Source organism: Balaenoptera ricei, chromosome 16 (genome assembly GCF_028023285.1).
Source record: "Balaenoptera ricei isolate mBalRic1 chromosome 16, mBalRic1.hap2, whole genome shotgun sequence".
NCBI lineage: Eukaryota > Metazoa > Chordata > Mammalia > Artiodactyla > Balaenopteridae > Balaenoptera > Balaenoptera ricei.
The window spans coordinates 14,991,610-15,015,317 of NC_082654.1; the positions used below are offsets into that span (position 1 = coordinate 14,991,610).

At 37.1% G+C, this 23,708-nt stretch overlaps 1 protein-coding gene across 6 annotated transcripts in view; it reads right to left on the bottom strand.

Moving 5' to 3' along the window:
- ATRNL1 (attractin like 1) overlaps window positions 1–23,708 on the bottom strand; it is a 721,245-nt gene that overhangs the window by 141,785 nt on the left and 555,752 nt on the right. For 4 of the 6 annotated variants that reach the window (XR_009497890.1, XM_059899416.1, XM_059899415.1 and 1 more), the window contains one exon: window positions 3,234–3,348. Coding sequence is in view for 4 of the 6 variants with exons in the window: in XM_059899416.1 (XP_059755399.1) it covers window positions 3,234–3,348 (115 nt within the window). In the remaining 2 variants the exon portion in view is untranslated. Of the gene's footprint in view, window positions 1–3,233; window positions 3,349–23,708 lie in introns of those variants that run through there. The other 2 variants (XM_059899417.1, XR_009497891.1) reach the window with 2 other exon arrangements.

Genomic DNA, 23,708 nt, shown 5'->3' on the forward strand with positions numbered 1-23,708 from the left:
AGTAATGAAGAGTGCATTATGAAAAGCATCACTTGACATTCAGGAAGCTACATTTCAAAAAAGGGCCTGATAAAAAAAAATTAGAAATTGTGCAAAGTACTGCAAGAGGACTTTTAATCTAATAATTAATGCTTATTCCTCATTGAATAGATACACTCACATTAGGAGACATAAATGGCCCAAGAGCCAAGAGAAGACTCTGGGCACCCTGTCCTTCACACAGTGGGGATGGGGTCAGGAGTCTGTCCATGAAGCTACTCCTCTACCTCCTTCTTAACTCCCCTAACCTCTAACCCTGCACCAATGCTGGAGGAGGCGCTTCAGCACGTAAGGCTCCTAGCTGTGCAATTTGAGAATCAATGAATGGATTCTAGTTCAATTGCTCATTTTATTGTTGTTCACTGAGTCTCACAGACAGAAGTGGTTGCTCAAGGTCATGTTTCCCAGGTCTCCTATCATTATCATAATCATCAAGAACATTTATGAACTGCTTTCTAAACATAGGGCACTGTGATAAGCCTAGGCACACAGATGGACTTCCTGTAAAGATATGAGATAAACCAAACTCTAGCAATGAGATAACCAATGTCAATATTTCCCTCCCGAGAGCCAATATAGTTCCCAAACTATCACTGGAAGGCATTTCCTCTCAAATATTGGATGAGACTATGTTAAGTTTTAATTGACTGGGTACACACCAAATATCTTGGTGAAAAGTGAAAAAATAAGTCATTTCATTTGAATACTGGTGTCAGCATTTGCCTTGTTTAGGGAAAACATAGATGTGAACATTAGAAAATTTCTCTCTATAGGCACTGCCTTTACTTTCCCCCAGTAAAGTCAAGAGTTTTCAAAAAATTTTATTGTTTCCCACATCTTATCATAAAAAATTTCAAACATACAGCAAAGTGGAAAGAATTTTACAATGGACTCCAGTATTCCCATCACCTAGATTCTACCATTAACATTTGCTTTACTTGCTTTATGACATATCTGTCCATCTACTTATCCTACTATCCATCCATCAATAACATTATGTCTTTGATGCATTTCAAAGTAGACTGCAGACAGAAGACAATGCTTTATTTTAAAGGAGTAGAATCAGTGACTCTTCCTCTTCCTACTCCTATAAAGTTAGCTAGAGAAATTTTATTAGTTTTTTTTAAACAAAGAACAAACTCATCCTGAATTATTCACACAGATATTCAACATAGTTCAATCTACAGTCACTGTAAAAAGTGTTGTGAATTAACTCAAGGTTTTGTCTACTTGTGTTAACCCTGGGGACATTTTCAGTACTCCTCCAAATGTTTGGCTTTGTGAAGACATGGGCTGTAGATTATAGAGAAATAAGCTCTCTGCTATAGATCATCAGGAAAAATTACCTGGAATGTTAGTAATAAGTACTTTTTGTTGTTGTTTTGCTCTGTACTCTAATAGTTTTCTAATTATTCCTTGAGTATAGAAATACAGAGATCTATATACACCAAGTCTCTCATTTATAAAGTGAGTTTTATAACACCTATGGCACAGGCTTGTCATAAGGATCAAATGTGAAAAATAGGAAAATACTTTGTAAAGAGTAAAGCACTATGCACATCTAATTTAGCATTACCATTAGTAATTGCAATGCATCTGTAATAAAACACAGCTGAGGTAATGGTCCACACTGTTATTTGGCTTTTTCAAATCAGTCAAAAAGATTTCAGAGGTTAAAGGGACAGCGTATTGGCAGTTGCCTTCACTCTGCCCATCAGTACATCATCTTGTCAAGGATCTATCTAGAAGAACCTTGGTGTATATCGCATAGACTTGTTTTCATTAGTAAAGTGTTTGTTTTGGAAATCATCCCAGCTTTGAAACAATACTTCCATTAGCTGGGCACAGTACCTACAATTATCCATCTTATCTGCCCAGTGCCAAGCTATTCTATTTACTGCATCCCATTTACCTTGGTTGTTCTGAAAGGAGAAAAGTGAGGCATTGGCTCAACATATGAGAAGGTTTGTTTCATTGAATAAACATCTACAAATGAACTTTGGGTAGAAACTCCTGCAACAAGATATCATCAGGTACCATAAATGACAAGTCTAAAGGTGATGGAATTCGATGGAATTCCTCTGTCCCTGTATGGGAAAAATTCCGTTACATAAATATCTTAAAATTTATAAGGTATAAAGTAGTGTAGCTTCCACTTTTGTGTCTCACTGGACACAAATCATGAAAGTGAGGAGCAAGGTCAAAGCTAACCAGGGAACTAAGGAAAGAAAAATAAGCAGGGAGCTGAGTTCATCATCAACTACTGTTGAGAACCTGTCAGATCTCTGGCACTTTATTTTATCCTTAAGGGGAACTGAAGAGACAGATTTGAAATCACCCTGACCCTAAAAAAGCATCCATTTCACTGAGAGTCATTTAAAGAAAACAATCAGAGAAAGAATAATCAGAAATTGTAAGCAGATGGAAAAGGATATGCACAAAGAGAGAAATAAGCGTGGTTTGTGATTTAGTTACAAGTTATACTCAACATTGGGCATGTTTACAATGTGGACAATGTGGAAGCAATGAGAAGATCTCTAAGAGGATACATAGAGTTACCTCGAATTCAAAATATACTTTTTATGCAGGAAAAGGAGAATCAGAGGAAAAGGCTGGCTGTGCTCAAGTGAAGGAGAGGGTCCCTGGGTCCATGAACCCCACCTGTCTTGTGCTGACAGCAAGAACTTATCTTCAATATTCCAGGATGGTTGCATCAAGCTTTTATCCTCCGATGCCGTAAAACATTCCAAACATGTAAGTAAGTTCCCTAATTAGATTCCATATTTATGAAACAAGCTTCTAATCATATTTATAATTTGGCATCCCATATGACACACATACTGGGAGAAAAGAAGCTGCCCAAAAGGGTCACTTTGCCCTGCTAGTGAGATTACTCATTGTAATGACAACAACAAATTGAAGTGTTTCCGTACGTACATACATGTGTTATGTTACACACAAATACACACATATATTCAACACGTATTTTTTAAGAGAAACACTTGCAAATCTGAATTTATAGCAAGGCAGATATCTAGATATTTGGGTAGAAGTTTGTATTCTAGTAAAATTTTACCATGCTGTAAATTAGAACCTTGTAAGTATCTTTATTGTGCTATCTGGTAGTATTGTTTATTTCTTCTGTTCAGTCTACATGTTTTGCTTAACTGTTGATGGTGCCTCATTCATCTTACCTGACTGCCCTGGGGGAGGGGCACCTGATGATCCTCGTGGTAGACAAAGAAACACAGTCAGAACTGCCGCTCTGTTCCCAGCACATGGTTCAATGGCTATTGGTTTGGGTGCTCCCTGAAAAAGAAAACCCATTCTAAATTTGCATAGTTTACATGACACTGCTATTTTACTTTTTTCCTACTATGCTTCAGGCAGCTAAAATGTTTATTCCTAGTGGTTGAAGGCACACCATTTCTCATTTTTTAATAGTTCAATTGAATATTTTATTGTAGTAATATGTAGTTTTTTTGTAATGGTGGTCGTTTACATTTAGAAGACATTTTTCTTGGGGCATTATATATTAGCACATATTTTTGCAATTTTTGAAAAGTACTCATTGCTTTGTTCTATTTTTATCTTGTTTTTTTTTCTCTAATAGATTTTATTTTTTAAAGAAGTCTTAGGTTTACAGCAAAATTAAGAGGAAGCTACGGAGATTTTCCATAAACCCCCTGCCCCCATGCATGCCCAGCCTCCCCTATCATTAACATCCCCCCCAGAGTAGCACATGTGGACAAGCTGAGGAACCAACACTGACACATCTCTACCACCCGGAATACATAGTTTACATTGGAGTTCACTCCTGGTGGTGTACATTCTATGGGCTTGTCAAATGTATAATGACATGTATTTTTCATCATAGTATCATACACAGAGCAGCTTTCCTGCCCTAAAAATCCTTTCTGTTCTGCCTATTCATCCCTCACCCCACCCCCAACCCCTGGAAACCACTGATCTTTTTACTGTCCCCATAGCTTTGCTTTTTCCAGAATGTCATATAGTTGAAATCATATAGTATTTAGCTTTTTCAGATTGACTTATTTCACTTAAAAATATGCATTTAATGTTCCTCCATGTCTTTTTTTATTGGAGTATAATTGCTTTACGATGTTGTGTTAGTTTCTGCTGCACAATGAAGTGAATCAGCTCTATGCATACATATATCCCTTCCCTCCCTCGGACCTCCCTCGCCCTACCCCCGTCCCACCCATCTTGGTCATCACAGAGCACCGAGCTGAGCTCCCTGTGCTATACAGCATGTTCCTACTAGCCATCTATTTTACACATGGTAATGTGTTTATGTCAAACCTAATCTCCCAATTCATCCCACCCTCCCCTTCCTCCCGTGTCCCCAAGTCCGTTCTCTACGTCTGCGTTTCTATTCCTGCCCTGCAAATAGGTTCATCTGTACTATCTTTTTACTGTCCCTGTAGTTTTGCCTTTTCCAGAACGTCATATAGTTGAAATCACATTGTACTCAGCTTTTTCAGGTTGACTTATCTCACTTAAAAATATGCATTTAATGTTCCTCCGTGTCTTTTCATTGTTTGATAGCTCATTTATTTTTAGTGCTCCATAATATTCCATTATCTGGATGTACCATAGTTTATTTATCCATTCAGCTACTGAAGGACATCTTGATTGCTTCCAAATTTTGGCAATGATGAATAAAGCTGCTATAGACATCCATGTACAAGTTTTTGCGTGGACATGAATTCTCAACTCCTTTGGGTAAATATTAAGGAGAATGATTGCTGCTGGATCATATGGTACCATGTGTCATTTTAACACTAAATCCTGGCACATTGTAGATGTGCAACAGGCCTACATTTGAATAAATGAATGCAATTTTTTAAGGATTTTTTTAGATATGGACCATTTTTAAAGTCTTTATTGAATTTGTTACAATGAAACTGTTTTGGTTTTTTGGCCACGAGGCATGTGGGATCTTAGCTCCTTGACCAGGGATGGAACCCACACGCCCTGCATTGGAAGGCGAAGTCTTAACCACTGGACCGCCAGGGGAAGTCCCTGAATGCATTTTAGTATATTTGATATTTGATATGTCGTCTGTGAGCCACAAAGTTATGCAATTTCTGTTGCTTTTTCGCAACTGTTTCCTCTCACCAATGATAACAGTTTATCTCCTCAAATTATCACAATCCAAAATATTCTGTTGACGTATCTTTTAAAAATTTTTTTCCAGTTTTATTGAGCTATAATTGACATACAGCAAGGCATATCTTTAATATCATTTCAGTGAAATACATATGTAATAATCACCCACCAATGCATTTGTATAAATAATATGACTTTAGAAATAAAATAGAGTAAATGAATATATGATAATGATTGTAACGGTAATGCTAGTATGTTATTAAATACTTACTATGGATTAGGTGTTCAAAATGCTTTACATATATTAACTTATTTAAATCTTACAACAACCCTGTAAGATGAGAACATGAAAGCAAGAAGTTAAAAAAACTTGCTCAAATTCACACAACTAGGAAGTAGCAGGGCTGGGATTTATACTCAGGTAGGCTGCTTCCTGAGTCCATGTTCTTAGCAACACGATGCAGTTTATCATATTGTGAATGTACAAAAAAATCATGCACCCACACACACAAACATAAACACATGTGCAAGCACATGTGTGTGAACATACACAATCCAGGCATACACATGTGAACAAAAACACACAGAGAATTTAGGTTTAAATACAACATCACCTTTGAAACAATAGGAACATCATTTGGCTGAGGAATGGTGGTTTTGGCTATTTCACTCAAAAAGTACAGGTGAGACACGGTTGACTTAATCAAAGTAACATCTATACATAAAGGCAAAATTAAATGGAAGAAAAAATACCACTACTTTAATTATTAGAACAAATGATTTGTTTAGTCTTGTTTTTTTTTTTTTTTTTACTGATATTTGAATTTTTCAGAAGGAATACAGACTTATGTAGTCATCCACCTAGAATATTTTAGAATATTGCCGTTTCCAGAAAGTTTAATAAGGCATTAAAGATAAAATATGTTCCCTTTCATGTAAAACTTAGACTGAAATTTCTGGTGACAACGGTTTTATGTGGTTATAAAGGATTTCTCCTTTATAGCAGCATAAATCTCATGTTTTAAAATTATCCTCATACAGATACATTTTGGGAATTTTCAATATAAAGGTGAAAGTGGCCATGGTAGTAGAAGTAAAGGGCATAAAAATCTTCCAAGAAAATGCTGTAAGCAATGTTGCAATACTTGTATCAAGTTACAAGATCTATGGTTTTCCCCTTTAAAGCTTACATTTAATTTAACAGACTTATTTTTGAAAATGTTAAGCCAAAATCAGCATAAGTACATAGATATTCTCCAATGATGTAAATATTTAGAGAATAGGCTTGTCATATTCCAAGGCTAAAAGAAAAACACTATGAATGTTTTGAATCGTATTTCTAGGCTACTAAAATTTATCCTAATTTAATAAATGCAAAGTATATGTAAAGGTCAATTGGTTAAAATATACTAAAGGAAAATAAAATGAATTCAGGTTAAAATGATGGCGATATATTAGAAATACCCAAATCCCTTTTAATATACCTAAGAAATAATTTATCATTTCTACCATCAGGCAAGGTTTTCTTTGTCATTTTATTCGTAAGCGCTCAACGGCACTACTCAAAATATCCAAAGCCACGTTAAAATACTTGATTATAAAACTCAGAAAAGAATTTCATGATTACAACAAAACAAAACAAAACAAACAAAACAAAACCACCAGTTGAGAAACAGTGGTTCTTGGTTTACGAGATTTAGAAAAACAAGACAATTTGAGAGTACATCAGTTGATGAATAGCTAACATTTATTAAGTGCTTACAATATGCCTTGTGCATATTGTGTGTTGTCAGGCTACCTTTCCTGATGCTTTTAACACTAGAAGAAAAGGTTTTAAACATCAAATGCTGACATGAAAAGCACCAATTGAGAGAAAAATTAGTGAAAAATAACTGTAAGTTTCAAGTTGAAAATGGCTTATTTAATACTTTAAACTGAAGAGAGTCAGCAACGGATAGAGTATAGTAAGATATGTTGACCATGGGAAAGGAATTATGTTTGCATAAAAGCCACTTCTGTAAAATCTTCTTTAATATAATTCTCTCACTCTTAATTCTACTGCTATTGCACAGAAAACATTCAAAAATTTCATTATATTGATAAGCTCTATGAAAGGAGATTATAATCCTATTCTGAAATCAAATTGGCTTACAACTTTGTCTATTTTTAGCTATAAAATTTTCATAAAAGGATATTAGCAAAAATATGAATTATTCATTATGATAAAAATATTAGTGACTAGCACAGCTCTTTGACACTGCTGGCAGAAATTCATATAATTTAAAAAATTATTTCCAAAGACTGTGGCAAATATCACTTTCAATAAAGTATTTTAAATAAAAAAGAAAAACACTTTATAGCACTTGAATTTTGCAAGAGAAAATAGCAAAACCCCATGAATGATATTTCTGATACCTTGAGGTTTGTCAGTTGTTTAGCAATAAATACGTAACCATGAATCAAAATCATTTCACAATGACATAACATGTTCACTGAACTGTGCAATTTATCATGTATTTTCCATGGCTGCCTTTGAAAGAGATAAGGCATGGGTTTGTTTGCCCACGGCACTCAGCAAATGCGATTCACTTTTAGGCATTTTCGTATTTGTTGTACCGAAAGAAGCTGGCGTTAGACCGTGCCAGAAAATATCACTGACAGTTATGTAATTAGCAGTCCTTGTTTATTAAGCACACGGAGCTTTTACAAAAGACTTGTTTTGTTCACACTAGTGTTTTTCAAACTATTGTACTCATATCTTCAAGTTCTTGTTTTTTTGGAGCAACAATTCTATGTTAAACTCTTTTCATTTTTCAGCTATTAAAGACAAGCAAATTACCAGAGAAGCTCCTGGAATCATAAGGATTTTCAAGATTACAGTTCTTAAAACTCATAATAACATGCCCTAAAAAAGGAAGGCCACCATCTGAACCTGGGATCCAGCCTGGGAAACTGCTGCTATAAGAATCACTGGATGTTTAGAAGATACCAACAGGCAAAGCTGGCTACTTGCTCCTTCCTCCAGTGGCCTTCTCAAAGAGTGAGTGAAGGAGTAGGTGGGTGACACTGGAAACTAACCCCAGCAGCTAAGGATTTAAGAGAATTATCTGATGTCCTTGGACTAGTCATTGCAATTTAAGTAGGGTTTTAGTTCAATGCTCTAGAACTCCAAACATTAGAAGGATGGTATTTCCCTTCTCAAAAAACTTTCAGTACTATGGAAAAGAATCTGAAAAACAGTACACACACACACACACACACACACACATACACATATATAACTGAATCATTTTACTTTACACCTGAAACTTTGTAAATCAACTATACTTCATTAAAAAATAAAATGAAATAGAAAACAAAAGCAAAACTTTCAGTACTGCCTCAGTAGGGCTTGCAAACTCAAATCTCTTCAAGGAACAGCTAACATTTCTTAAGTGCTTAAAATATGCCTTATGCTATGCCAAATGCTTACATGGGTTTAATTCTACCACAAGAGGTAGGGGATATTCCCATTTCATAATTTGTGAAACTGAAGCTCAAAGAGTTTAAATAACATAACTAAAGGTTGCAGACCTAATAGGTGACCAAACCAGGATTTGGAAAACTACAATCTATTTTCTGAGCTTGTATGCCTAACCGTTATGCATACTGTCTATAATAGGTAAGAAGACTGCCTTAACTTGCAGAATAAGACAATAAAAAGCGGTTGGCACCACAGTGAGCTGAAAAGTACAAGATTTATTTAAAACATTAAATCTCAAAAATTTTGCTGCCAAAAAAACATGCCTATGTGTCAAAACAGGCTGAGAGCTGTCACTTTGTAAAATGGAGTCCAAGATGTCATTTCAGGGTTGCCAGGCTCTTGTGTCTCCCCACAAACTTCATCTTTTATTCTGCACAAGCTCCATGTTTTAGTCGATGTAAGTGCTCACTCTTTAACGTCTGTGCCCAGGGTTTCCAGAATCTGTTCCTTCCTTCCTTCATAATATTCCTACTGTCCAGGAGATCCTTCCTATAGGCCTCTAACTTTCCTAAAATTATATATCCCTCAAAGCCAACTCACCCATGAAGCTTTCCCTGGTCTGAGGTATTTAGTCTCTCCCACCTTAGTTCTTTAATTGTTACGGCCCTTTTCATTTTCCACCTTGAATGACACTTGGGCAACTGTCCTGTCTTCCCACTGGAACAAGCTCCTTGAGGGCAGGTCCAGTTTATTATTCACGTCTATTGGCCCTGTACTTACTTCCTCTCTTTGAAAAGCCTAAGCATGGCACCTGTGTTACCTTTTGGGGACTGATGTTTCCCAATCTTTTACTACAGGTATTGATGTAATTGTTGTATTAGATTACAACATAGGAATCTATTAGATTCCTACTCTTCCAAGGCAGGTATCATATTGGATTCCTTTTTGCCTTACCTATAGCAGCTAATGGAGTGCATTTTACACATAGTAAGTGAATGAATAAATGAAAGAATAAATGCAATTGTCACATGGTGAGATAACTGGGAGGTATGACTCAGTTTCTACACACTCATCAAACATATGAGTGGGTAGAAACTGAATTAAATTAAATTATGGATATTAAAGGGATAAAATAAAACACTGAAAAATAAAATCAGCTAACATTTATTGAGTACTTACTAGGAACCAGGAGCTGTGCTAAGCACTTTATATGCATTATTGTGTTATTTTCTATTTTATACAGATGAGGGAATTGAAATTCAGAGAGGTCAGATAATATTCTCTGGGTAACACAGCTAGTGAGTGGCAGATCCAGGATTGGAACCCAGGTCTGTTTGATTCTAGTATCTTTATTCTTAACCACTATACAACACTGCTAAAAAATATAGCTTAAGAAGCCAAGGAGTCTCTCATTCTCTCAGCTTGACTATTAATAGGAGGAATATAAAAATTATATATGCGTATACTTGCCCCATTTCTGAGCAGGGTTCAGAACACTTGAGTTCTAGGACCAGTTCTGCCAGTATCTAGTTGTGTGATCCTGGGCATATTACTGAATCAGTTTTCCCAACTGGAAAATGAACAAGTAGGCCGGATGATTTTAGGATCTCTTCAACATTCTGTGACTCTGATTTATGGACAACCTCCAGAATGTGTGACATAACAATATCTAACACTTAGTCTAAGTACAGTGAAATTTGAAATTTCCAATCCTGAGTAATTTTTTTTCCTGTTCAAGTACTTTAAATGACACATCTAATTTTTAAAGCACATTATTATACCATATGATGAATACATCACATAATACTAAATGGCCACCATTGCATGCCAAAAAAGCAATTAGAAAATTGAATCAAGGAATTAAGGATTAATGTGGATATGTTATACCTGTCAGCAGTAATAAGTGTTTTGACAAGGACAGAATAAAGTCTGACAGTATGCACAAATACTAATCTGATATATGAGTGAAATATTAAAAATGCAAACAACTGCACATTAATCACTCTAACATTTCCCTATTAGAACACTTTTAATGCTATTCTTATCAGAATCCATTTATAATTAAAAATGAGTCTTTTTCAACAGCTTGCACAAGTTGGTATTTGCAGTTTAATGACTGTTTATATTGATATAAAATTTAGTTTTTAGTCACATTAGTATAATAGAATTAATTTACTGAACATTGAATTAAGTCAGCCTGATGATTTGGCTCACAGCTGATGAACTGTGTTGATTCTATAGGATCAACAAATACCAAGACTCCAGATCTCAGAAACAGATTCTCTGATTTCATTGTTTAGACTTGGGAAAAAACCAAAAGTGAAAATCATATTCTCTCCTTATTTACCATTTGCATGAAATGATAAAGGGAAAAACACATTAGCTAGCTTTCCTCGCTAGGAGAATAATTCATATTAGTAAAAGAAATTAAGCTGATGGACACTCTCAAAACCAGGGTTAAACTGCATTAGAAGAAAATTCAAAGAGAATAAAGTATTACATGTGGGAATAGGTAAAGGAATAAAACATAATATTCACAGAATTAGTATGCTGCTCCTGTAGTTTCAAAGGTATTTCTATCGTAAACTTAATTTTCATATCGTACCAAATATTTTTTCCTTTGTTGAAATGTCTCTACTTTCAATCTCTGTTCAGAATCTCTCACTACACACATATGCACACACACTCACACACACACTCATGTACACACATATTTAAGGTTTATATCCATAGTAAAATATATAGTTTAACTGAGTTTTGCTGTTATTTTAATTGTGTGGCACTAATTTGGGGAGTGAAGAGGTTGGATTGTGATAGCAGTTACTTTGCCACCTATTTTTTCACAGGTATTTAGGTCCCAGAAAATGAGGATATTATCTCTTTTCGAGATATTATATAATCATGCTCTGCCCCTGAGTTGGTCAATACATATGCATGTTAATAGGAGATGACTTTGAACAGATTATCTTTAAAAGTTGATTCCTGATAGTATTTTTCAAAAATCTGAAATAGATTATCTATTAAATAATTGCCATAATTAGATTTTTTACAACCTGTAATTTTCTCCATAGCTCTGTGCAAAAAGCAACCTAACCATTATACTTCATATACTAATTTCAAAATTGGGACTGTCCTTTTTGACCTCAAAAAATACTGCTAAGTATGAGAGACAAACGTGCCTCCCAGATCAACTGACTTCCCATCTTGCTTCAGCCACCCTGTGCTCTTGGTCATTTCAGCCACCTAGACTACTTGCCAATGTCTACCATTTCTGCAAGATCCAGCTCAAAACTCTCAGTCGGCAAGAAGCCATCCCAGGTCGTCCTAGGCCACTCCAGGACCTCCTCACTTTATTCTATCTCAATAATCAGGAGTAAGTTATTTTTCCTGTTGTAACCATTGAGAGGAAGTGTAATGTAGTGATTAAGAGAACAACCTTTAGCAACCACTGCCTGGGTTCAAATCACATAACCTCTCTGTACCTCAAGTTTCTCAGCTGTAAAATGGAGCTAACAATACCTTCCTCATAGTGTTGTTATAAGGATTAAATGTTATATATTATATACATATAGGATGTATATTATATACAGATATAATATACATATAGAATATACGTATTTTATGTATCTGTATGTATATATATATATATACACATATCCACATAGGTATATATATCACAGTACTTGGTAAAGGTCAGCTATTATTATTATTATGCTATTCTTCCCAGTTCCCACTTTGCCTTAGAATTATTTTCTGTTCCACTAAAGAATATGCTCAACTCAAAAGTAAGCTATTTGAAGGCAGGTACCATATTTTTAAAAGCTCTGTTAATGGTTTGAAATTAATTAATTAAGAAATTAAGCCTCCGAGGGAGAATTTTATTGACGGCTTATAGGGTGGGAAAAATCTGATCTCAATGCCAATTTTTCCTCATTTTTTTTCTCTGCTTTTATCAAAGAGTCTGATCCGACGGTGAGCATTATGTGCTACATAGAGTAAACTTTTCCTGGCACCTAAGCTGTGTGTTCAATAAGTATTTCACGGATGAATGAGCATTTGATTTTTCTTTTCCAAATTGTGCACAAGGTAAATCTCTACATGTTGTGACAAAAAGTTATAAAGAGAAGCTTCGTCTATAGCAGATGGATATAAACCAGCAGGAAAGTTAGAAAATCAGGATCTTGGTATTACCCTCCATGTTGGTCCTTTCCAAAACACATTATGTCGTAAATGCAAAATGTGACCTTAGTCATGCCGCTGATAGATCAATTCAATTTAAAACATAAATGTGTTAGGCCCCCTGCTGGCAACTGGGGGTAGAGCGCTGTACAGGCACAGTGCCTGCCCTGGGTAAAGCTTCCTTCAGGGCAGTCGGGCTGAGGGCAACTAAGACTATGTCAGAGCTAAACGTGCTCACAGAGTTATGCACAGAGCCCTGGGGATGGGAGCGGAAGGAGGAGGAGGGACGAGTAGTTCTCATGGGGAAGGACGTTACCTTGCAGAGGATGCCTAGGAGAATGAAGGATGGAGAGTTCTGGTAGCAGGAAAAGCATGGACCCAGAGGCATAAAGGCACATAGCTTGTTTAGGAAATTGCTAGAAGTTCATTGGGGATAGAGCCTCAGAAGTGTTGACTAGACAGGGATGAGAAGAGGTCAGAGAGGAGGCTGAGGTCCTCTGTGAAACAGGGCTGTCTCTCATCATCCCCTTCTCATTCTTCCTGGTCATGACTGACATTATCAATACCTGCTTAGAAAGTTATAGCTGCTCAGATGGAACCTGACAAGTGCAGAACACAGTGGGCCTCTGTTCAACCTTCACCAAGACATGCTGCAAATCATCCCAAATGGACATCAACAAACTTTTCTTTATCAGGAACTCACAGCGCTTTTTTATTAAACTATTGTTCAAATCTGTTATACCAAGTGAACATTAAATTAAAACATTTATTTCTGAAACTTCAATCATAAAACTAAATCAAGAAACTCTGTGAAAACTGTCAGCAGAAAAAATACAAGTGCAGACATGGCAATATTCTTAATGAGGAATCAAATGTTAATGGATCCAGCATAATAAATGACTTTCTGGTATGATTATTATGCCAATCACAGCCTATTATAAGTAACGAAAGCATGGACCAAACTCTGAATGAAAGATCTTATCTGACTGGTTACAAAAATATGTATATAATTAAAATACAGTAAAACCTACCTAGATGTCTAAGGGAATGAGTCATTCTGGATGACAGAGTTTTCCCAGAAAGTTGAACATTAACCCTATAAAGACTTTGCTATTTTAAGGTATATTTTTTAGTAAGTGTGAAATCTCTTTCAATACCCACTTCTCTGCTTCTCAACCAGACTCTAATATACTAAAGGTAATCTAGCATTGTCTCCATGTCCAGTGATCGCCCTTATGGAATATCAACTTCCATAATATACTGAAGACACATGGAATTTCAAATGTATGTATGAATATGTACGTTATATGGATTAAAGACCTGAAACCATAAATCTCCTGAAAGAGAACACAGGTAGAGCACTCTTTGACATAAATCATAGCAATATTTTTTTTGGATCTGTCTCCTAAGGCAAAAGAAACAAAAGGAAAAATAAATAAATGGGACCTAATTAAACTTAAAAGCTTTTGCACAGCAAAGGAAACCACTGACAAAATGAAAAGACAATCAACTGAATGGGAGAAAATATTTGCAAATGATATGACCAATAAGGGGTTAATATCCAAAATATATAAACAGCTCATACAACTCAATATTAAAAAAAATCTGATTAAAAAATGGGCAAAATACCTGAGTAGACATTTTTCCAAAGAAGATATACAGATGGCCAATAGGCATATGAAAAAATGTTCATCACTAATCATCAGAAAAATGCAAATCAAAACCACAATGAAATATCACTTCACACCTGTCAAAATGGCTATCATCAAAAAGTCTACAAATAACAAATGTTGGCAAGAATGTAAAGAAAAGGGAACCCTCTTGCACTGTTAGTGGAATGTAAATTGGTCCAGCCACTATGGAGAACAGTATGGAGGCTGCTCAAAAAGCTAAAAATAGAACTACCATATGATCCAGCAGTTCTGCTGCTGGGTATATATCTGAAGAAAACAAAACATTAAGGTGAAACGGTACATGCACCCCAATGTTCATAGCAGCATTATTTACAATAGCTAAGATATGGAAGCAACCTACGTGTCCACCAACAGACGAATGGATAAAGAAGATGTGGTATATGTATACAACGAATATTACTCAACCATAAAAAAGAATAAATTCTGCCATTTGCAACAATGTGGATGGATGTAGAGGGTGTTATGCTTAGTGAAATGAGTCAGACAGAGAAAGAAAAACACTCTATGTTATCACTTATATGTGGAATCTAAAAAATAAAACAAACAAATGTATATAACAAAACAGAAACAGACCCACCAGATATAGAGAACAAACTAGTAGTTACCAGTGGGGAGTGGGAAGGGGGAGGGGCAAGATAGAGATTAAGAGATACAAACTACATGTATAAAGCAGATAAGCCACAAGAATATATTGCACAGCACTGGGAAATATAGCCATTGTTTTGTAATAACTTTAAATGGAGTATAATTTGTAAAAATATTAAATCTATGTTATACACCTGAAACTAAAATAATATTGAATATGCACATTATAGCTATAGCCCTAGGAATTTCTTTTCTTTTCTTTCTAAGAAGTTACCAATGCAGAGCTTGCTTTTTGTCTGCCTCTTTATATAAAGGCAAATTGCACAGCTGCCAGTGAGTAACATGGCTGCTTTTCCGTAAAACCCGTCAATAATGCAAAAATTAAAGTGATTTCCCCTCAAGGGGTTTTCACATCCTCCCCAGTATCTTTTTACCTGTTGCTATCAGTGTGCTGTGACCTGTCGGCATCATTCAAAGTAGTGACTACATCACCAATCCCATGGACCACAGACATCTTCTTGACAGTTTATAACAGTCCTCGTACGTCACTTGAAGTTTGTGGGCACAGCAGTCTTTCTGATTTCAAGAATTTTGACCATAGTGTTTGGGAATAATCTTATCATAAAGTCTTGAAGTACTTCATCAGGCCCAAATGACTTTACTAAATGTGAAGCAGACTTGGGTTCAAATCTTAAGGGACCTTGGGCAAATTATTTAATTTTCCCTCAGTTTCGTCAATAGAAATTAGAGTTTATAACGCCAATCCTGCAAGGTTTCTCTGAGGATTATAAAAGATAATATATGAATAAGGCACTTAACATAGTGCCTGACAAAAAGTAGATGTTTAAATTTTCATATTACGTCAAATCATTTGCAAATGCAATTTTTGTTAATTAAAACCAATCGAATATCAGCCATTTTTATCGGGGTCCACCTTAATACTTCCCTTCCCCTTTGTTTTGGTGATACATGGTAGGGCAGTAAAGGAGGTTTCTATATCCAGATCTCTTTTTTTATCTTTCCCTCCTGAGATTTTCACTAAGACTTGGCTCTGAGTAAGGGACCAGTATTACAAGTGTCTGTGCATTAAAGGTGGAACCAAGCTCCAAGTTTTTTAGAGATGATAATTGATCAATGAAAGTGGTGAAAAGTTCAGAGGGAAAATACCCATAAAAAAGATAAAGATTCCCTGAAACCTTTCTGCCTAAACCGCAAAGAGAAAACTATCTTATGGGCATATGTAGAAATGGTTACTAAGTGTGCTTTTATGTGTCTCTGTGTAGCCTGGGAAGCCTCTTTGCCTACTAGCCCTCTCACCATTATTTGTTAGATTAAAATTGCCTTAGTTTTATAATCAAGAGGGCTAAGAGGGAAAAAATGAGAGGAAAGTGGATAGTAGGCAGTAGATGCTTTTAGCAGGACCATGGGGTCCTCATGCAGTCATCTTGGTCATCCCCAGGGTCTCTGGAACTCACAGGATAGGCTTGCTGCCCCACTTATGATCTGAGATGTGTGGATCCCTTGAGTGACCAAACTAAATATATTTGCATTCCTTTTGGCTTTTTCCTCAAATGATTGGATTGTGTGAACTCAACTACCTCATCAGAGCTTGCTTTGGAAAAAGAAGTATGTAAAAGTGAAAAAAACTCTCTCCAAATCTGTTTTGGTTTTTTTTTTCCCCCCAAAGCTCCTTTTTCAGTATAACTAAAAGTTAATGGTCAGAGTCTGTGTAATGATCCTTCCTCCGGTTTTACCCCTGCTGCTTTACCAATTCCCTCCTGGTCCTACTAATTATCTAATTGATTAAGCCTTTGAGGAGCCTTCTGTCACTGGGTGTGGCCCACTGCACATAACTGTCTCACTGTATTTTCTTCAAAAAGAACAGCAGGGTTAATTAAAAGATTCACAGCACAAATAAAGCTACCAACAGGGAAGCAAATCTTGTTTGCTTCCTGACTTGGTCTCTGAAGCGGGCTGAATAGTATCCCCCAAAAGTTCATGCCTACACAGAACCTCAGAAGGTGACTTTATTTGGAAATAGGGCCTTTGCAGATATAATTAGTTAAGACAAAGTCACGCTGGATTAGGGTGGGCCTGGTGTCCTTATGAAAAGAGGGGAGGCCATATAGAGACGACATAGAGAAGAAAATTCCATATGGAGACAGAGGCAGAGATTGGAGTGATGTATCTACAAGCCAAGAAATGCCAAGGTTTGTTGGCAATTACCAGAAGCTAGGAGAGAGGCAGGGAACAAATTCTCCCTCCGGGCCTCCTGAAGGAACCAACCTTGCCAAAACCTTCATTTCACACTTCTGGCCTCCACAGCTGTGCGAGGATACATTTCTGTTGTATTAAGTCACCAAGTTTGTGGTAATTTGTTATGGCAGCCCCAGGAAACGAATACAGTCTCCCTAGTCACAATCTGACCCCTAAGTGAATGGCCAGAGAGTACTGATTGGCTGCCACCCTTTCCCCCCATTGTTTTGGAAATGATCATGACGTATAATACTGAAACTATGACTAATACTAGTCCCTCAGGGCATTTCCTCTATTTGAGGTCGTTTAAGCTACATTCATTTGAGAAATAAGCTACATAGCACACAGCATGGCAAATGTCAGTGGGAAAATTCACTAGGTTATGGGAGTTTTGTGATCATCATAAAATTGATGACATTCATAAAATTGGAAATAGTGATAATAATTGTTCCTTAGAATGTACACATAGTATATGTTGTATGTCCAGGTTTCCTAGGAAACAGATTCTGAGACTCCAAGATTTGTGTGCATGAAGTTTATTGGGAAGCACCCTCAGGAGTAACATCTGCGCGGGGTTTTGGAGGCAGAGAGGGGCAGAGGGAGAAGTGGATCTGTGATGCATTTGCAACAGAGGCCTCTGGGGAGCAGAGGGTGGTCCTTTAGAGTTGCAGCAAATTGAGGCAAGAGGCCAAGCCTTTGAACCTCCCAGTGGGTGTAGGCTGTCGCCAGGGAGGTGGCATAACATTGAGTGAAGCAGCTTCTTTCAGCAGAGGGCAACTCAGCTGTGGGCTGTGAAATAGGAGGCTCAGTCCTGAAGGAGGATCTGGGCAACATATCCCAGCCCCACCATAATATTCATAATTCAAATAAACAACTGTCCTTGTTAGCTAAGCAAGTGACTTGGGCCAGACCCATACGAGATACGTTATGGCATAGAGAAGGTTATTGGACATGTACACTTTTGTTCCTTACAGGGTGGAGCTGCTGTATTATTGCCATCACTAATCTTCCCAGAAGAATGCTTGCTCTTCGGAGCCATGATTTCCCTCTTTAATTTTCCTACCTTGGCTAGCAACTCTGATAGCTACTTTTCTCTTCAAAAAAGGGCAAAATTATGATCTCAGTGCTAATTCCATGGCTAGGTCAATAGTCTAAAAAACTGAGTAAGCATTGCTTACCCTTCACATTTATTTTGCAAATGACTCAATGTATCTTAGTCTTCGTTAAGTCATGAAGCTTCTAGAGAAAGAGGTCACCCTTATTTTGCATGCAGGCACATTGGAAGATGAGATCATTAATATCAGTGAAGTTTTATAAGGCATCAGAAGGAATGGCAGAGAAGATACCAATTTCTTCTTTTTGCCTGCTAAGTCATATTCTCTTCTGGTAAACTGCAAATTTATATGGCTTTTCTCCAACAATAATAATGGCAACTACTATTCACTGAGCACTTATTATTTATTGAGCACTCCCTTAGGCAGAGGGAGTAGCTGGAATAAAAAGCAGTTACTGGGCACTGTGCTAAATACTAATAAAGGCTCCAAGTAGTAGCAAGATTTAAAAATTTTTTGAACGCAGAGCATATTTAAGTCATACTTGGTTGTTTAAAAAAAAAACAACAAAAACTACTGCTGGAAACAAACTGAACCCTTTGGGGAGAATGTTTCCATCAATACCTTTAAGATAAAGATCGGCTCCTATCACAGTAAGGCAAGATGATACACACCAGGGTAGAATACATAAACTTGAGGAGGAATAAAAGGCACTGGGGTGACGTATGAGGTAACAAAAGTGCAGTACTACAATGCAGACATCCAACTGGAGAATAAACAAGGATGATGCTTCCTTAATACCGATTCTGAACCTAACACTAGCTACGTCTCCTGTCAATCCCATTCTGTTCAATTCAAGGAGAAACTGGTCCTATTACCTAACTTAACTAAGAGACAGATTCATTTCTCAGGCTAAAAGAATAGAGAAGCTGATATTCTGGTCTGGTTCTAAACCACAGAGAACTTAACAGGAATGGTAAGAACTTTTAAGAGTGTGACCATGCTCTTTTAGAATTTAAATACTGGGCAAAAGCATTATCCCACAGATACTTTTCAAGCACATACTTTGAGTAGGACTGTTCCAGGCATCAGGCACAGAGCGCTGAGCAAGACAGACAGGATCTTCCCCTTCATAAAAAGAATCTAAAATACGGCTCAAGACACAGGAAGGTTTAAAATGTCATTTAAAACACGATAAAAAGGATAAAAAAAAGGAATTTTGTGTGTCTAATGGATGGCAGTAAGGTAAGCTAGAGTATGCAACCTCAGACTCAACAGGCGGAGCAAGTTCTGTGAGTGCACCAAGGATGTAGGGATAGAGGGATGTGATAGACAGCTGGCTCCTGAGAGTAAAGTAACAGCAAATATTTTAACTCTAGGTAGAAAAATGGTCGGTTACAGGCAAGTCCATTCTGGTGTACCAGTGAAGTGCCCCAGAGGCTGGGCAGGGCACAGCCGTGGGGAATCACTCCGTGAGAAGTATTTGCGCCCTAGCCTCCCTCACAGAGAACATCCAGATATTAAATACAGCTGGTGAAGGTCACTGCTGCTTATGAGAGAGACCTTTTCACTACAGCTTTCAAAGACAATACATTGTATAAAAGAATTCAAAGAAATGAAAATAAAGGAGTAAAATTAAGTAGGCAGTTGATATAGGATAGAGGTTACAAATATAGCTTCTGATACAATGCTACCTGGATTCAGTTCTTAACTCTACCACTTACTATGTGAACCTTGGCACATTTCTTAACTCTCTGTACTCAGTCTCCTCATCTGTAAAATGACAATAATGATAATATTTACTTCATTGGGTTGTTGTGAGGATAAAATAAGTTGATACGTTTAAAGTGTTTAGGATACTGCCTGGCATAAGCCAAGTGTTCAATAAATATTAGGTATTGCTATTTTGATTTGTTATTCTTTAATGGTCTGTTTAATTCACCATACACTTTTACTATAGGAATAACTTATAATTTAGCTTTAAATCTTCTAATTTATGATGGAACATCTTAGGCACTTATATGTGGCTCTGGTAAGACACAAACTCTGAGGAGCCTTTGCAAGCAGGTTCTAGATTCAGCACACTGTACTATGAAAAGCAAAACTGAGTTTGAATCCTGGCTCTACCACTTACAGAGCATGTAACTAGGCAATGAGACAATATTTCTAGGCCCAAGTCTCTTCAGCTGTAAAACGGGAATAATAATAGTGCCAAAAACTCATAGGGTTTTTCAATGAGTAAACTAGATAATTTATGTAAAGTACTTGGTATAATGTATGGCGTTCAATAAATGGCAGCCATGTAATTATTTAGCCCTTTTTTCTCCTTGATTGGAGATACCTTTAACTTGCCTACTTATTATAATTGAATACCATAAATTTCTAGTTTGCTATTTCAATTTCCTCTTTTCTCCTTTCTTACATGTCCTGAAAGAATTAAAAAAAAAATTCACTAAAATGAAATACTGCGTCATGAAAATACTTGTGATGGTCATTTTCCATTTAGAAGGGAATTACCTTGCCACTTAACTGCAACCCTCAACCATAGATCTTTGTACGTTGAAACTATAATTCATGTTATTGTCAGCGCTGGGGCAGGGGCAGTCAGGTGTCAGTGGCCAGAAGAGAGGGAGAGATGAAGCATCAAGAAGGGATGGATTTGAAGCAAGCAGGGACAGCATAAGTAAAGAGAGAGAGTGGATAAAGTCAGCTGTGGATTTAGAAGTGATATACGTAATTATAATAGACATTTTTGGGTACCTAATATTTCCCTTGCCTGTGCAAGGTAAGTGGAAGAGTCAGGACTTGAACCCAGGCCTGTCATGATTCTAATGCCTGGCTCTTTCCCTCCCTCCAGACTAGCATCTAGAAGTTATGAGATATCACAGGAGGCAGGCAGACACATTCAAAGTCCAAGGCTCAGAACCCAGATATTCTGTGAGATTTGAAGGAAGGAGACAAGAGCAAAAAGAATATCAAGTTAGAGGAAACGTAGAACGACCCTCCAAACTCTCTCCCTCCTTCAGCACTGTCTTCTGGTTCTTGGTGATAGGAGCCAATTTCCCCACGGGGTTGGTGGAGGCAAGAGATGACTAACAGCTCCTGACCAAGGTGAAGCTCACAGGGCAGACACCATCAGAACAAACCAGTTGTGAGGAAATCCTACATGCTTCTTTATTTTACCCTGGCTCCCAGACAGCTCTCCGACCTAGACTACAGTTTTATTTTAAAAAGGAACATGCCCACTTTCCACAGAACTTAGATTATTTTTAAAAACAGAAATACAAATTAATTTCTCCATTTCTCGCAACCATGAGGCCTCAAATTTTTCATGACCTTAGCTTTTTTCTTTTATTTATCTCATAAAAGGGAAGTTAGGACCTATTAATCTCTGTAAATAGCTCTGTATTTTTGGAGATCACCTCAGAAGAAGACTATTTGCATAAGATGAAATTACTATTTGTCAGAGAATTTAATCATATTATTTTTCTTCTTGTTGGTTGTAAAAGTTGCTTAATGCCAGTAGCTAATAGCAAGCAGCTACAGTAATTTTAAAGTCTCTTTCAGTAATAGCAATCTCTACTGACTTTTTGTTTTTTTCAGCACTGAAGAGTTGACAAAATTCTTCAAAATCTCACTTGAAAAAAAAAACAAACCTCCCATGACCCTCATAGCTACTTACTATCTAAACTTTACGAATAAAGCTGGGGCTCTGGGTGTTGAGTCATGAAGACACAAAGTTGCTGTACTATGTTGGCAGGTGCAAGATGTGAACATCTAAGTACCGACTCCTGGGCTCTTCATAGTACATATTCACACCTTCTGGTTTGCCTTCCATATCCTGCTCCACCCTCACCCCAATACCTTTGCCGTCGGAGACTTTTCTTATGAGATACCGTGGGCTTTATCAAGTTCATCCATTTGTACTCATCTATGAGATGCTTTTTCCTGTTTATTAAAGAAATATAATTTGTTGAAAAAAAATTCTAGATCTCCAGTTCTCTCTCCTCTGACAATTCCATACACTATTGTAAATATGGAGACGTAAGAGCAAGAGGTTGAAGGGAGACACGCAAAAGGAAGAAGGAGGACAAGAAGTGCCAGGAAAGGAGAGAACCACAAACAAGCATCCTTCGGTCCTCTGTCCTCACTCTCTTCTCTCCCAGCTGCAAACAGTCAGTAGTGGCACTCAGGGAAACTTCCCTGGGGCTACTGAACCACAAAGAAAAGGGAAACAAGCAAACATCAACAAACAAACAAACCTGGGTGTGTTTCTTGGTGAACAAAGGGAAGGTATTATTGAAGAAGATGGCTTTTCTTGATATTTTTCACAAAATATGCATACGGGAAATCCTTTCAGGAATATGAAGAGAAGGAAACAATAACCAGGATGGCATGGCTAAGTGTTAGCCCACAGCCATGGAATAAGGTTGAATCCTGATCTTTGTTTCGGTTTTCCCATTGCAGATTTTCATATGAACTAGAGAAAAGTCACTCGGGCAGTCATAGTGAGGACGGATGAACAGAAATTAGCTGACAGGGGAAGGGCTATCAAGAAGCCATCTTAGCACCACTGGCCAAAAGCATCTCATTTGCCATGAAAAATGACCAGGAAGCTGTGGCCAATGTTCCCCAATGAGCAAGATTCAATTGTAAAGCTTCTTCAATATGTTTCCAAGTGCTCCTGGTCCCATCTACAGCCATCAGTGTAAAATAGTCCCACCTCTGTGCCTTTTATTTGAAAAGCAATAGATTTCCAGATACTGCAATATCTTCTGACAGAGGGTCTGCATCTATCTCACTTGAATTTTAGGAATTTGTGAACACAAACCCAATTTGAACTATCATCATCACAACTCATCCCACTCAAGCAGATGGTCAGACTAAACCCTCTAAAGCTTATTGCTGTAAAGTCTTGGTAACAAGACAGTCATTCAATAAATGTTTATTGAGCATAGCCTACGTGCAAGATACTATAGCCATGCTAGATTTCTTATTACTCAGGGTACTGCTCCACATAATGAAAAGGCGGGTCTTGCTGAATTCCAAACGAGAGATGCCTCAAATCTTACCTCAACCACTTCCAACAGCGTAAGGAGAAAAGAACTTATTCTGTTTGTAACTCTATGTCTACATATTCTTAGCTCAATTGGCCAGATTAATTCGCTTTTGCTAAAAAAACCTTTTGTACATATCCACACACCAAGTATTTATTGAGAACCTACAATGCACTGGGCACTGCACACATGCAGCTAGAGCTGCAGGCCTTCGGCAGTTGTGGGCAGGAGAATTTTGCACTAACAAAGG